This window comes from Fibroporia radiculosa (genome assembly GCF_000313525.1).
Source record: "Fibroporia radiculosa TFFH 294 genomic supercontigs, scaffold8592, whole genome shotgun sequence".
NCBI classification, from domain to species: domain Eukaryota; kingdom Fungi; phylum Basidiomycota; class Agaricomycetes; order Polyporales; family Fibroporiaceae; genus Fibroporia; species Fibroporia radiculosa.
Window position 1 is genome coordinate 180,771 of NW_012133457.1, and position 14,608 is coordinate 195,378.

The 14,608-nt window shown below is 50.8% G+C and overlaps 5 protein-coding genes across 5 annotated transcripts; 3 read left to right on the forward strand and 2 right to left on the reverse strand.

Annotated features, from left to right (window-relative positions):
• Positions 1-30: 30 nt before the first annotated feature.
• On the forward strand, positions 31-6,349 carry FIBRA_06747 (uncharacterized protein; the record flags this gene model as incomplete). Its single annotated transcript, XM_012328459.1, has 18 exons — positions 31-437; positions 489-565; positions 613-3,360; positions 3,410-3,463; positions 3,518-3,646; positions 3,699-3,866; positions 3,925-4,733; positions 4,789-4,857; positions 4,909-4,971; positions 5,024-5,113; positions 5,165-5,269; positions 5,326-5,409; positions 5,461-5,521; positions 5,580-5,617; positions 5,669-5,826; positions 5,883-6,042; positions 6,089-6,137; positions 6,192-6,349. 18 exons carry the CDS (start codon positions 31-33, stop codon positions 6,347-6,349), a joined length of 5,427 nt encoding a protein of 1,808 aa, XP_012183849.1.
• A 439-nt stretch (positions 6,350-6,788) lies between these two features.
• FIBRA_06748 (uncharacterized protein) lies at positions 6,789-7,562 on the forward strand (the record flags this gene model as incomplete). Its single annotated transcript, XM_012328460.1, has 2 exons — positions 6,789-6,949; positions 7,010-7,562. The coding sequence occupies 2 exons, from the start codon at positions 6,789-6,791 to the stop codon at positions 7,560-7,562; spliced, it is 714 nt and encodes a 237-aa protein (XP_012183850.1).
• Positions 7,563-7,755: 193 nt separating this feature from the next.
• FIBRA_06749 (uncharacterized protein) lies at positions 7,756-8,250 on the reverse strand (the record flags this gene model as incomplete). Its single annotated transcript, XM_012328461.1, has 1 exon — positions 7,756-8,250. One exon carries the CDS (start codon positions 8,248-8,250, stop codon positions 7,756-7,758), a length of 495 nt encoding a protein of 164 aa, XP_012183851.1.
• Positions 8,251-8,448: 198 nt separating this feature from the next.
• Positions 8,449-10,578, reverse strand: FIBRA_06750 (uncharacterized protein; the record flags this gene model as incomplete). Its single annotated transcript, XM_012328462.1, has 3 exons — positions 8,449-8,498; positions 8,556-9,427; positions 9,479-10,578. The coding sequence occupies 3 exons, from the start codon at positions 10,576-10,578 to the stop codon at positions 8,449-8,451; spliced, it is 2,022 nt and encodes a 673-aa protein (XP_012183852.1).
• Positions 10,579-11,068: 490 nt separating this feature from the next.
• FIBRA_06751 (uncharacterized protein) lies at positions 11,069-13,995 on the forward strand (the record flags this gene model as incomplete). Its single annotated transcript, XM_012328463.1, has 11 exons — positions 11,069-11,369; positions 11,429-11,514; positions 11,569-11,691; positions 12,043-12,240; positions 12,298-12,687; positions 12,744-12,971; positions 13,027-13,185; positions 13,242-13,255; positions 13,302-13,471; positions 13,520-13,623; positions 13,684-13,995. 11 exons carry the CDS (start codon positions 11,069-11,071, stop codon positions 13,993-13,995), a joined length of 2,085 nt encoding a protein of 694 aa, XP_012183853.1.
• Between the last annotated feature and the right edge of the window lie 613 nt (positions 13,996-14,608).

The following is a 14,608-nucleotide window of genomic DNA, read 5'->3' on the forward strand; positions in this document are numbered from 1 at the left end:
TTTCTTGGTACATCACAAGCAAATCGTTTTATGACGGCATCGCCGCTTACTGCCCAACCCACCGGTTATGCTGGAGGTGGCATGCGACCCCTGGTGCCGCAGGCTACTGGTTTCGTTGACCCGCGTTTACAGATGATGTCCAGCACGTTCCTACCCGCGAACCCATCCACTCCGTATAATCCAGCAGGCGCCCCACAACTGCAGCAATTACCCGTGGGTGGATTATCGCTCCAGCAATCATTCCAGCAGCACAATCAGGCTCAGCGCGGAAACGCGGCACCCAAGGTCCCATGGGCTCTATCGAAGGCGGAAAAGAAGAATTACGATCAAATCTTTCGTGCTTGGGACGTGAGCGGTACTGGTTTCATCAGTGGGCAGACTGCGCTCGAAGTGTTCGGGCAGAGCGGACTTGACAAAAACGATCTTGCCAAAGTCTGGTGGGTTTGGGATTCATTACTATAGGCTTTCATTTGCTGAAAAAAAATCAGGGCCCTTGCCGACGCCGATAATCGTGGCAAGCTGAATCTCGCCGAGTTTCATGTTGCTATGGGCCTTATTTACCGCAGTATGTGCATTTTAACTATATTTGAACCATATTTAAGAAAGCCACAGGGCTCAACGGCAACGAAGTCCCTGACGAGCTTCCAGCCGAGCTTATTCCACCTTCTCATCGGGATCTTGATACGTCTGTCAATCTCCTCAAAGACATTCTCAAGAATGATACGCGAGCACGCTCCCCTTCGAGTCTGGATGCCCCTGTGTCAAAGCTCAAGGAGCGTTCCTTCAATAGTACATCTGCACCAGGTGCGGGTGGGCGACAGGACGCGACAGTATACAAGTACAATGACGACAGCCCCCCTGGTGGATATTATCAGCCTCGATCGCGCCATGTCGATCGTAGCGCAGTACGCACAGCGAGCGAGAGCGAGAATCCAGCTGCAGATCTTTCTGAGATGAAACGACAACTCGAAAATACTGCGAAGATGCTTGATCGTGCCTCAGAAGAAAATGCGTCGCGTACCGCAGAGGATGAGGCTCTCGAACGGGAAATGGCCGATCTTAGGTACCGGGTCAACAGAGTGAAGGATGACCTGGATTATGTGTCTAGAGGTCCTAGAAGCACCACGAAGGACGAAGAGAGACGCAAGCTCGAACGGGAACTCATGAAGCTGATGCACGAACGAATACCAGAAGTTGAGCGAAAACTTCAAGACCGAGAGGAGCGACGCAATCGCGAGAAGAGAGAGTGGGCTCGTGACAGAGACAGACGCAATGACAGGTTCGGGAGATATGACGACCGAGATGACCGATACTCTTCTCGCCACGACGACGACGACAGAGGCAGAGGTTATCGTCGTGACTCGTATGGTCGTGAGGAACGGGACAGGGATCGTGATTACGACCGAGAGAGACCATATTCGCGTAACAGGGACCGGGACCTTGACAGAAGCTATGATCGCCCTCGCAGTCCACCCGCTGCACGTTCTCCTCCCCCTGCTCCCCCGTCTGTGCCTCCCCCGAGCGCAATAAGCAAGCCGCCACCACCAGCTCCAACTCCGACCAAATCACCTGCACCAAATACTAGGAATATGACCCCCGAAGAGCGTCAGGCATTCATTCGCGCAGAGGCACAAAGGCGTATGCAGGAACGCATGGCTGCTCTTGGTGTTGTTGGCGCAGGATCATCTTCCCCCAAATTAGATACTAGTGTTGAAGATCGCCTAGCTCGCGAGAAACAGGAAGCAGAAGAGAAAGCACGTCAGGCTGAGAAGGAGGCGGAGGAACGAGAAAGGGTTCGTAAGGAACGGTTAGACAACGAGAAAGCCCTGAAGGGAGGTGCTGTTTCGCCTGCTCCCACACCCACGGGCACTGTTCCGCCCACATTCGCACCTGCCCCACCTGTACCTACGCCCACTGTGCAAGTGCCTACACCTAAGCCAACGCCGCCGCCTCCTAAACCTAGAGCGCCCGCACCTCCGCCTCCGCGGAAGGCGCCGCCTCGTGCTCCGACTCTTCGTTCAACGCCTTCTGTGCCGACACCTCCTGCAACGACACCTTCTGTCATTGCACCTGTGCCTCCAGCCCCCGTGCCTGCACCTGCTACTCCGCAAGTTGATCCTGAGGACGAAGCAATACGTGCTCGTGAAGAAGCTGTACGCAAGCAGCGAGAGCGCTTGGATCGATTGCGCAAGTTAGAGCAGGAGGAAGAAGAGGCAAGGCGCGCCGAGGAAGAGTATCGAGCAAGGCGTAATGTTCGGGAGACTGTCCCATCTCCCGCCGGGCCTGCTTCAGCACCTCCAGCACCAGCGCCGCCGCCCTCTCCCCCTCCTCCTGCATCAGTGCCAGAGTCCTATTCAAGCCCTCCTCCTGCCCCGCCTCCTCCTCCGCCACCAGTAGCCAGCCCACCAATCTCGACATATTCGTCGGATAAAGCTAGTACTAACCCATTTAACCGGTTCAAGTCGGGCGCAGCACCCTCTCCATCTACTCCTTCTACCAATGGAAGTACTAACCCATTCTTTAAGAATATATCGGCATCTCCACCTGCTGTCACCCCGGTGTTGCCGCAGATTACTATTCCCCCGCCATCGAAGAGCCCCGCCCCACCTGCAATAAAGACAACATATCATACGGCGCCTGGTGAGGATGATGAAGAGTGGGACGCTATTGAGGAGAAGGACGACGACGATAGCAGTGACGATGAGATCGATTCATCTCGTGCTACACGTAAAAAGTTGGCGGAGGAGCTATTTGGAACTATCCTACCTCCGTCGCGTCCCCAGTCAGCTGCTCCGACTACAGCGATACCTCCGCCTCGGATTTCGTCACCTATCCATCCAGCTCCTTCCGCTCCGCCTGCCGTAGAGAGCGTTCCTATCGCACCTCCACCACCACCTATGGCCCCGAGCGCACCCCCACCTCCAGCAGCTCCGGCATCGACTGGTGATCGCAGTGCGCTGCTGGGTGCTATTCAAATGGGTGCTAGACTGAGAAAGACCCAAACGAATGATCGCAGCGCGGCCCCGGTATCGGGCAAGGTCATCGGTGATAACGCACCTCCTGAACATATCACAGCCGCAAGAGTGTCGGCTTCACCTCCTTTCGGAGTCCCTCCTATGGAATCCTCCATAGCTTCACTCGAGCTGCCTTTGATGTCCTCCCAGGCGAGTTCTAGATCGAGTAACAGGGAATCTGTCGATTGGTATGCAGGGCTTGCCGCTGATGGAGGTGCAGTTAAGCTTGAGCATATGCCCTCAATGCAGGAGGAAGAAGAAGAGGAGCCCCTTGCATCGGTGCCTCAGATTCAGGTCGATGCTGCCGAGGAGCATGAACCTTTAGCCGACGTGGACAGATCCACAGGTACGACTCAGCTTGATTGCATGGATTCTCGATCTCACTTTGTCATTAGAATATCGCGTTCGTTCTCTGTATCCATATCAAGGACAGCGAGCTGAAGACCTCTGTGAGTCTCTTGCGGCGTCGTCGTTCATCATGGCAGTGGCTGACACTCAAGTAGCATTTGCCGAGAATCTGCTACTGACTGCACACCCATCCAAGTCCGGGGGAGAATGGTGGTATGGCACTCTCTTGCAGGATGGCAAGTCTGGGTTCTTCCCCAAGACTTACGTGGAAAAGATCGAACAAGGTAGCTCTACTTTTGATCTTGTCGTATACAACACTGCTGACCTGTTTGTAAGTACGAGCTAAGGCTCTGTATTCATATACCGGGAATAGCCCCGATGAGCTACCATTCTCAGAGGGTGACGAACTATACATCGTAGATCGGAGCGATGTCGATTGGTGGAAAGCCGAGCAAGACGGTGTGGTCTTCATCGTTCCCGCAGGATATCTCGAAGTTCTAGAAGGTTAGCAATTGATCCCTCCTCTTCGTGCTCTTTCGTTTACTTTGCTGGCAGGCTAAAGTGATTTATATTTTTCTCTTACATGTACTTGACTACTTGAATTGGAAAATGACCTTTTTACCTGTCGGCCACTCAGTTCACGATACTTTTGGGAAATCATTCATAGAAGAGCAAGCCACGGTCTCACACGAGAACGCAATCACAACTGTAGAACCTGCAATGACTATCCTTCCAGAGGAAGATAAGGAAGAGGATTCTTCAGATACTGATTATGCTTCTTCGACTGAGACTGAGACTGAGACCGAGACTGACGTCGACGATAATGACGAGGAAGTAAGCGAGGAAGCTAGAGCAGCAGAACGAGAAGCGCGTGCACTTGAACGACAACGCGTCCTGGAGGCTGCGGGTCTTATAATCAAGTCGGACGTGAAACCCCCGCCACGACCAGTACGGACGAGAAGCCATCGCAAGCGCAGACCGCCGCCTGCTGTCCCTGACCGCCTTAGCTCCAACGGAACGCAGTCTCCTGGGAAGGACCTACTCGATGCTCCTCGTCCTGAAGATAGCGATAACCCTTTGCATTTGGATGACGCATTCGAGCGTTATGAAACGTTCAAGCTAGCCAATGCGAATACCAACCGTTTGTCTCTGGCCTCTATGGACAGTGGTGTCTCCGCGCCGAGTCCAACGAGAAGCACGTCCGCTGAGCCGGAAAGTCGGTCGACGACTCTCCATTTCTTCAGCTTATTCGGCCGTAAGACCCCCACCAATGACGGCGAGACGCGTACGATGCCAATAATCTCTGCTCCGATCATATCAAGGGAAAGTAGTACGCCTACATTCGGCGAAAGTGATAATATGTTTGGTACGGTAAGTAAATCCTGATAAGTCAATGTCCGCCGGTCTTACTTATGGCTCTGTCTAGTCGTGGGCCAGCCTAGTGGACAAGTCGGCCCTTGAAGAAATACCGGTGAAGGAGCGTCGTCGGCAAGAGGTACGTCAGGGAAACACCCCTGCTTTGGACGTTTGACAATATAGTCTATAGGCTATCTTCGAGTTCATCAACACAGAAGCGGCATACGTCAGAGATTTGCAGCTAATTGTCGAGGTAGAGCGTTGTTAGCTACTTCTGGGAGCATACTATTGACAGCATCAACTAGCTGTTCTATGCCAAATTGATGGATTTGCTCGACGAGAAAGCCGTCAAAGTAATATTCGCTAATGTCGAGGATATCTTATTAGTCAACACGGTGCGCGTCGGTCGATACGTGTTGACCCCCAGCCTAACACTTCAGGCACAGACGTTCCTCAGCTCCCTGGAGGAAAGGCAGAAGGAATGTCGTTTATATGTTGACAAGATAGGCGATATATTGAAGAAGAACATGTTTGAACTCGGTGTCTATGTGGTAAGTGGCTCAGCTTACGAAATGTTCATCGGTGAATAGGACTTGTCGTGGTTTAGGAATATTGTGTAAACCAAGGAACTGCGATCAAACTTCTACAATCACTGCGTGAGTCCAGTCCCGATCTGGGACCTCGTTTACAGGTGCGCTACATCTCATTCTACAATGTTCACCCTCTCACACACGTACCATAGCGGCTCCGGGAGGACCCAGCTGCCCGTAATCTAGACCTTTCCAGTTACCTACTTGTTCCTAGTGAGTGATCGCGGTTCGTGATCCATTCGCTTGGCTGACAAAAAACATTGTTCAACAGTGCAACGAATCACCCGATACCCGTTATTGATTCGCCAGGTAAATCCGCTTCGAATTGTTCGTGGCCCTCGATGGCTAATGTGACGATAGATACTACATTACACGGAGAGTACTGACGATCGTCACTTCATCGAACGTTCTCTAGAAGGCGCGGAAAAGATTCTCGACCACATCAATGAGTCCATCCGTGAGGTAGAAGGTCGTGAACGGCTAAAGACCATTTCCAAGGATCTATGGGTCGGGCAAGGGTACGTGAAAGCTGTATTGTGGTCAACATCATATTTTTTTTTTACGTCGACCGCAGGCGGCTTGACCTGACTGCGCCTACACGATATATGGGCAGTAGAAAGTTATTGAAAGAAGGATTGCTGATGAAAGCGAAGAGCGGGCGCAGGCTTCGTGCGTTCCTCTGCAGCGACATTCTAGTTCTCACGGATGAAACAGCGAAGACGCTATATCGTATGGTATGTTGATTCGTTGATAGTGCTGCTTTCAACTAATCTGTCGAAGCCTATACCCTTGGCGGAAGTGCAAGTGAGGGAGGTTCCAGGAGGCAGAGGTTGGTGAAGGAGCTAGTACAATATCTGCACTACTAACGATTCTTGTGAAATAGATGATCTCACGTTCCAAGTTACCATCGCATACCCACGCGGCGGGGATACCATTGCATTGCGGGCTACATCAGCCAGAGACTGTCAACTCTGGATGCAAGCTGTTGACCATGCGAGTCGAATCTGCCGCGAGGCGATTAGGAAGCAAAAGAGAGGTTAAGTTCATACCTGACGAGCTTCAGATTCCTAGTGTTATTTATTACCCGGGCCATATGGACTAGAAAATACTGACAATATCTCTTCGGTTGTCGTCTGAGTCGAACGCTCTAGTACTATTGCCTCAGCGTGATGCTTGTTATGATTTACTAGCTTGAATAAAGCGTATCCAATATTGCAACGATAAGATATAGGCAACGTTTAGAACACGCTGGAATTTTTGTCCCCAGGTGACACTGAGGCGAGGCCGCCCTCGGAGTCGATGAACTCCGCGAATTTGGTATAGTGATCGATCTACAATGATTCATCCGAGTCATTCATGTTGAACTACCATTGGCGACTCTCCTCCTCTTCAAGCTGAGGTTGATCTGGTCTATTTTCAACTTCCGTTAATATTGCTTACGACCGGACAGTGGAAGGTCACAAAATTTGTTTGCATTGGAATGAACGATAATGCACAAAGTGGCGGCCTTGAGCCAACTCCGCCGAACCATCCTCCCAACGATCAGGCTAGGACGCGCCCACTATCAAGCACCCAAGAGCGCAAACTCGTTGAATATCTCGAAGAGCGGCTACTAGAGGTGACCCGCAACTTCAAAAAACGGTCTGTAATCCGGCTATGAGAAAGATGTTCTATCTAATATCGCACTGATCATTTTTCCAGCTCACATCCGTCCACAACGCTTCCGAGCCTTTCTTTGTACCTCACAGCTACACACCCTTTGCTCGCTCTTATCCTCCAGATCCCCCCTGTCTATCCATCTTCATACTTGCGCACGTCTTTGCTCCTCCGCCTTACTGGCGAGGTCCTCAGTTCTATAATTGGTTATGTCCCGGGTGCCAGCACGCTCGCGCAACTCCTCGCGTGGCTAGATGACCTGGACAGAGGCTGGCTGACCGTCCTGCGCCAACAAGCTTGGGATCCCGCAGAACATGTGGGAGTGGATGTTGACACTCTAAATGATTCCGACTCATCGCGGTCGACACCTATCAGCCAGACGGACCGTACCCGGCTTAGGAGCATGCTCATAGCTGGGACGGATCAGATGGAGGAATGGCTCTCAGGCATGGACACCCCAGAACAGGACTTCCGGTCGGCACTGGAAACACTCGGATTACAGCAAAGCTTTGATGACCTCTTCACACGAACCCTAGCCGAGATGGGCTCTCTGGATGGATCAATGAATGATCCGAAAGGCATGGAAAGCACCTGTTGAACAATTCCGTTCGTGGCCGAGTCCTGAATCCGATAGTTCCATCGTTGCAATGATTATCAAATGTACTACTACTAGGTGGAGTTGGGAAGATATGAATGAGATGATAATTACACGTGGGAATCTATAGTATATCATACTGTGAAACGTGCGAATACTGTGATACCAGCTCTCGTGCGCTTGTTTCCCAGATCCTCTACTGAGGTGACTGGTTGCTGACTGTTCTAGCCTTGTCTTTATGAACGCGTTTCGGCTTCGCGGTCTCCGAGTGATTTGCTTCAACGGCGGCCGTTGGGCGAGGAACGAGAGTCACCGAGGTGTTGTACTCCGACGATGAAGACGTCTGTTCCGCGACGTTGGCGCGAACGTGAGACGTAGGAGCTACCTTTCCCTCCGAGGATCGAGTATGTTCGGCTACAGCCCGTTCGGCGAGGTACTTCGGGAAGGGGGCATACCGTCTACGAGGGGATGCATGAGAAGGATGATACCGAGGGACAGGCTGTCCATTGTTGTCGGTAGGGACTGCAGCGGACAACGCATGGTTTTGCAGTGAATAGCGCCGACCGAGTAAGGTGCCAGGTTCGACAGGCGACGGCTGCTGCAGTAAATTACGAGGGATGGGAATAGGCAGCGGCTGAACGAAAGGGACCAGAGCCAGGAAGACAGCGAAGACAATCTGGAATGCGGGCATTCTGGAGTCTATGAAAAGTAGTAATATAGACAGACAGTATTTGGACCGGCCAAAATGTCAGGAACAGCCCAGAAGTAATTGAAGGTTCGAAACGGTGGGTGTGGGTTTGAAGACCAACCTAGATAGTAGTCCAACCACAACTACCAGCATCGTTGTCGGCGTCAATGTCATAACCTTAATTACGTCTCACGTGCCCTGCTATTGAGCTGTGGTGGACGCCTCGAGACTTTGCACACTGTTGATATGCTCTAGGAAATAAGGTATCATTAGTACTGATTGAAGACGCGACCTCGCACAGGACTCACTTTCTGACTTTTTATGATATAATTCCTGTTTGAACTCCTTGAGGGACTTGTACGACAGTCCGTCATCTCTCCGAGCTCGCGTGTGTCTCTTTCCCACTGACGACGGTGTTAGGGCTTGCAACAGGGTATCCATAGCAGCCTCCGTTTCTTCCTTCAAGAGAAACGCATCTTCCTGGTCAGGAAACGCGACGCCCTGGCGATAGCTCAGCCATAAATACATCACTATCACCTTGTGCACCGTTTCGAGTACTCCCAACATAACCGATTTATCGCCTTGTATTTTCGACTCCCTTAATGCTGTGAGGATGTCTTGATATTGGTCCCATACGCCAGCTTCCTGGAAGGCCTTTCGCAAACTGACACGCATTGAGGAATTATACGTCCGTACAATGCAGCGTAAGACGTCCTGGGCAAGAGGATCACGCTGAGGTACAGGCGCCATGTGCAGCAGCATCCGTTCGTTGAACGAGTTATTCTTTCCGATGGGATCGATAAGCGAAATTCGATTCTCTAAATCTCGAGTATCCGGAATCTCATAGGAAGGGTGTAGCTTTGCCACGTAATGGTAGACGTCCACTGCTATTTGGAGAGACACTCCTGGTGGTAAGGTGTTCATGACATACCGAATTGACTGAGATAGCAGCTGCACTCGAGCATATCTGAGGGGCTGCATGGGAGCCGCCAAAGCACGGCGAATATCTGGTAAATCAGCATCTTGCATAGCGGTCACAATTCCTCCTGCTTCATCTTTTCCATGAAGTCCGTATCGCCCTGCACGGCCAGCAATCTGTTTGATCTGCGATGTTGAGAGAAGTACTAGTCTATTACCGTCATATTTACGGACAGTGTCGAAAATGATGCGTTTGATTTTTCTGCAGTCATGTTAAGATAACGGAATGCCGCAAATAGTAAGAAACGCTTACAAGTTCAAGCCCATGCCAACGGCATCGCTGGCGACCAGGATGTCATAACCGCTGTCGGGATCGTTGAATAGAGCCGCTTGCTCGCTGCGAATCTCAGGAGGTAATCGCCCATATGCAACCGCACAGCGCATCCCGGTTGCCTCCTCGATTCGTTTCTTATAGGTAAATATCTTGGTGCGCGAGAAGCACACTACACAGTCTCCCTTTTGCACAAGGTTTAGATCATTCTTTAGACCCTCGTCCGCCGCCTGCAAAGGGGTAAGACGCCGATATCGGTTCACGATGAGCTCATCTCCGGTGTCCCGAAGCATAGCCTCTACGAGAGGGACGGCAGTCTCCTCTCCACATAGATGTAGCTCTCTTGCTGAGATTCCTAGTACGGCATTACTCCACGCACCACCTCGGTCCGGGTCTGCGAGCATTTGTATTTCGTCCACAACGGCGACGTCGTATTCGGCGTTAACAGACACCATTTCCACAGTGCAGCTGAGTAGTGCTCCGCTTTCCATAACGATTTTTTGTTCTTCGCCAGTAAGCAAGTTGCATGCTCGAGCGTATTGCGGCGAAGCTTCCTTCCTAATGGCAGGGCCCCCAACGTCGAAATTGGTCCGAGTGTCGGGTTCTGTGTGGGCATCCATTTCGACGCCCAAGGGCACGATCTGGCCTTTATTGAGACGCTCCCAAATCTCGTGAGCCAACAGACGTAGAGGTCCTGCATATACACCACTCTGAGCCCCTGCCAAAGCTCTGAGAGCGTTGTGGGTTTTTCCACTGTTTGTGGGTCCAACGTGCATGATGACCTTCCTCGGCTTTGCAGCACGAGCCACGGGATAGGCTGAGGCGGGACGGGATAAATCGGCGGCACGAAACAGCTCCGACATTGTCATAATGGTGCGCGGAGAGACGACAGCGTCGAGGACAGCGTGACCAGAAGGGTGGTCAGCCCACTCAAAGAGCAGCCTGGTCAAATACCTGTCAAGCATTTCTGCGCCAAAGAGGTACGACAAGTCATAGGACATCCGGGATAGCTCGTTCTCGTTTAAACTGAGGGCTGGAAGAACACTATCACCGAGGATTGCAGTTCTGTAGGCCGCGAGCATGGGAGATACGTCCTTTGAAGCAATTCCAAATGATTCAAGGCGGTCGCGCAAGCGGGAGGTTCGTGCCCATGGCTGCACGTACTGTGCCAGAAAGGTGCCGATACTATCATTTTGGACAGTGACTTTGGGTGTGATTTCGGGCACCGGAAGAGGTATGGGTTTCCTAAATGCTGACACACGATTATCGCGTCGAGGACTGTCCCGAGATTGTGGAGCTTTTCGTGTCTCGTAACCTCTAGGAATATGTCTGGCTCTTGTAGCGTACTTTTGGATGGTGATTTGAGGGAAAGGTAGAGCAAGAAAGTCACGGCGACAACTTGTACATACTCGGAGAGCGACACGGTTCATCACAAGCAAGTTGAGCCGCGGTGCCAGTGCATGAGCTACCTGGCAGAAAATACGCGCCACTTCGATCGCGCTTGAGCTGTTTGTCCCTATTATATTCACAAGCTATTACCCTCTTCAGCACTCATCCTCACCGCTGATCACTATGGCTGCCGTGACTCAAGTCCTCCCCTCCAGAATAGCCGCACTGACCCGTCTCCGATGCGCGATATTTCAGACATCCTATAATCCTACCTCTGTTCGTACGGGTGCTAAATATCTCCGCGCACGTCTCCGTGGACCCTCCATGGTCGAGTATTATCCCGAGGAGGTCACTGTCGCAAAATTCAACCGCATGTTCCATGGGGAATGGAAGATCATGAATCCAGATGAAGAGAACAGACTGGCAGACATAGAGGCGAAAAAGCGGAGAGGGAAAGGTGCCCCGAAAAAGGCCAAATCAGCAGGTGTGTGCCAGACATTGTCTCGCCTGTGTTGCAATCTGATGAGCGTGAACGCAGCCGAGAGTCGGAGGACACACAGGAGACGGTAGACTCCACCTATTCGTCCCCTCTTTCGATTATGCCCATAGATGGTGCTACGCTGTGCGCCGTAGCCAGACTGTTCATAATGCAATATGTCGTGGAATTCATTATAATCTGATAGAGCAGCGACATGGTGGTATTATTCTTTGTGGAGAGCACTACATGGACCGTGAATCTCACAGAGTGTCTTGTACTGTCGGAGGTGCATTATTGGCACTTGCTGTCTCAACCTAGCCCGCTTGTGGTACGTCGTGTATACAACTAAATCATGAGTCTCCTTGTTTTAATTTTGCACAGATAGAACTACGGCTCGATTGTTCTATTTCAATGAAATTGCGCCTTCTGATGTGAGGAAGGTCTTACATATTAGTGTTATGTTCGATTTTAACATCCTCCTCGCGGGATTGCGCAAAGAACTCATCAGTGTCGCCAGCTCTGAATTCGAGGTTTCTCTGAAGGTAACATGTATTTGGACTGCCAAGCTGCAGGCTGTATACGAGACATTCTCGAGATGAATGAATCTCTTACACTGGTGTCAAACTCTGCAAAGCTGGAGACACTACAAAGTCACGACGCTATTAACATTGATTACCAGACTTCTGCGACGCTTCCGTATTTGCCATTGTTTGCGCTGACAGACGTCACTTTCCGCTATAGAAAGTCGGCCTGTTCAGTTTGCTTCCGCTTCTCTCCTGCTATAACGAACGGCGTCATGGACAATGATACCGGACTCGTGAATTTTCCTGCAGAAATGTCTGTATTCATGGAAAAGAATAATGAAGCGCAAAATGGCGTGAGTAATTTTATTTCTCATTCAAGTTCGGCTACGGTTATATGCGCACAGATACAGTTCCTTTCCGAGGACACGGTATCAGAAGCATCCATGGCGCTGCAATTAGAACGAATGCGTGTCGAGGAAGCGTTGTGCGCCCGCGATGTCGCCGTCCAACACCTCAGTGAAGCGTGTCTCTCCGTCCGCCATAAGGATAGTATTGTCGAGGCACTACGGCAAGAGAAAGATGACCTAGAAAAACAAGTCGGACTTCTCAAATGTAGACACTCGACAGATAGTCCTGGAATCAAGGTGGCGGAGACCAGGAGGAAGATGACAACAGAAGTTAGAAGACTTGCGGAGCTATTTCGAAACATGCGGACTGAAAATACTATGGCCAAACAATATCAAGGTGAGGAAAGCGAGGAAGGAGAAGCGTATTCAGAAGATGAGGAAATATTGCACAAGGTTGCTTGTAATTTTGACAGTCTTTGACAGATAGCGTTCCAGATACGGGATTACAGGATATCACTCAAGAATGGGAAACGACTATGCATCGTCTTCTACTTCTCATAAGCGAATCAAGCACACTTGCCATTTTTCGGGACGTGTCCAGTGAGACGCCGAGGCTTCTATCACCTATTCCAACGACTCCTGGCTTTATGTTGTCTCCTGTTGGATCCCCGAACATCATGGGTGCTGAACTATGCTTGCAAAATCTCGCATTAGAGGACAGTGGTGCACGACAAGATGTATGTTCCCTTTGGGATGGAAGGCCCCGGCTGTTAGAACTGACATGACATAAAGGGTGCAGGGGAGAATTCAGACACCACAGATTGTATACGAATACGAAATGCCACTCTGGCTGCCTTGCCTCTGCCTTCTGATGTGCCTCCGGACGTCTTACGGCCCATTGTGATTCCATCTCCCTACACACTCCATGAATTTCTAGGAACCGCGCCTATTGTGAGTTTGTGAGCACCGAAGATCCATGTCTTCTTGATATGTTTGTGTTCTTGCAGACAATACGCGCCCAGTAAGTTGCTTTAATTCCAATTTTACATGTTATGCATCTTTCGCAGACTTGGAAATTATCGCGTGTTCCAACAATCTACCACTGCCTGGTGCCCCGAGAGGGAAGAGCATGGTTATTTCCTCACCCCAGCGTTCAAGTGTCACACCAACCCTCGCGTGAGCACTGCACATCGATGGGTCGTTGTCAATATGTCTTCCAAGCTCAATAGGCCGATTGGTGAGGAGAATACTGTGGCTGTCGCATGCCGTTGACATCGCAATATAGAATGTTTTTATAACAAAGATGGAAAATGGTATTACGCGGGCATATACAAGGCTTTCTGGCTAGACGAGTTGACATCTCGGGAATGGGACAATCTATCGACCGAGGTAGGCGCTACTCCTCTTAATTCCGGGGCGAACAGATTAGCTCAACTTTACTTTACGAAGGCGACCCAGAGTCTCATCAAGGAGACACTCGCAGGTCGAAAGAATATTTCGCCACAGAACGTATACGAGACGAGTCAATTGTATGCGGCGGGTGCGCTCAAGGTTACTTGCATCGGTCTGCAATGCGTCGGCTTCAACGACGCGCTATACGGTGCATTGCTGGACCACGCGTCTACATGTGCTCAGACTGGCAAATGGCGATGCACTTCTGCTGGCGGCGGACCTTTCAGTCCAGGCTCTACGTGGGTTTCGCCTATGGTTCACCTTTCTCCGAATGCAGGTTCGGCGGTTTTGACAGTCGGCAAGGACTGAGCTCGTGAGATTTCGCGACCCGGAAGTAGAGTTGAGGGCGCAGTATTGGACTAGACGGCGTCTCGGACACAGCGAGTTGTTCGCTAGACTGGATTATGTTTCCTATTTTGTTATGTTCGTTTTTGTGGTTATGTGACCATCTTCTCTTTTGAGCATGTTTGTTGGGTTTGTAACAATTTCGCAAATGTGATGATGATCTTTATGGTTTTCAATCATCAATTCATGCTGCATGAATGTGATGCGGCGACCATCGAGGAGGAGAATATATTAGCAAAGACCGTGCAAGCTCGCGTCGAACCGTGAACAACAGACGGGTAAATATGGCGCGGAACCGTGAATGGACTAAGTAAATCGACGTATTGACTAAACATAAGCGCCTGCGCCTCATTGCCTTCACCTCTGGTCCTGAGGAGCGTATTGAACTTTTCAGCATGGCAGCCTCAGGCTGCGAGATGTATTTGCAAGTGAGATGATCAATTTTGGGCCGCGCCGCCGTCCACACGTGTACGGTTCTGGTACGAGACTAGCCACACCGCAGCTAAAAGAATACTGCGGCAGCATGCTGCGCTGAGCTGATGTAGGAACTCTTCGACATCTTCAATGTGGATAGCAT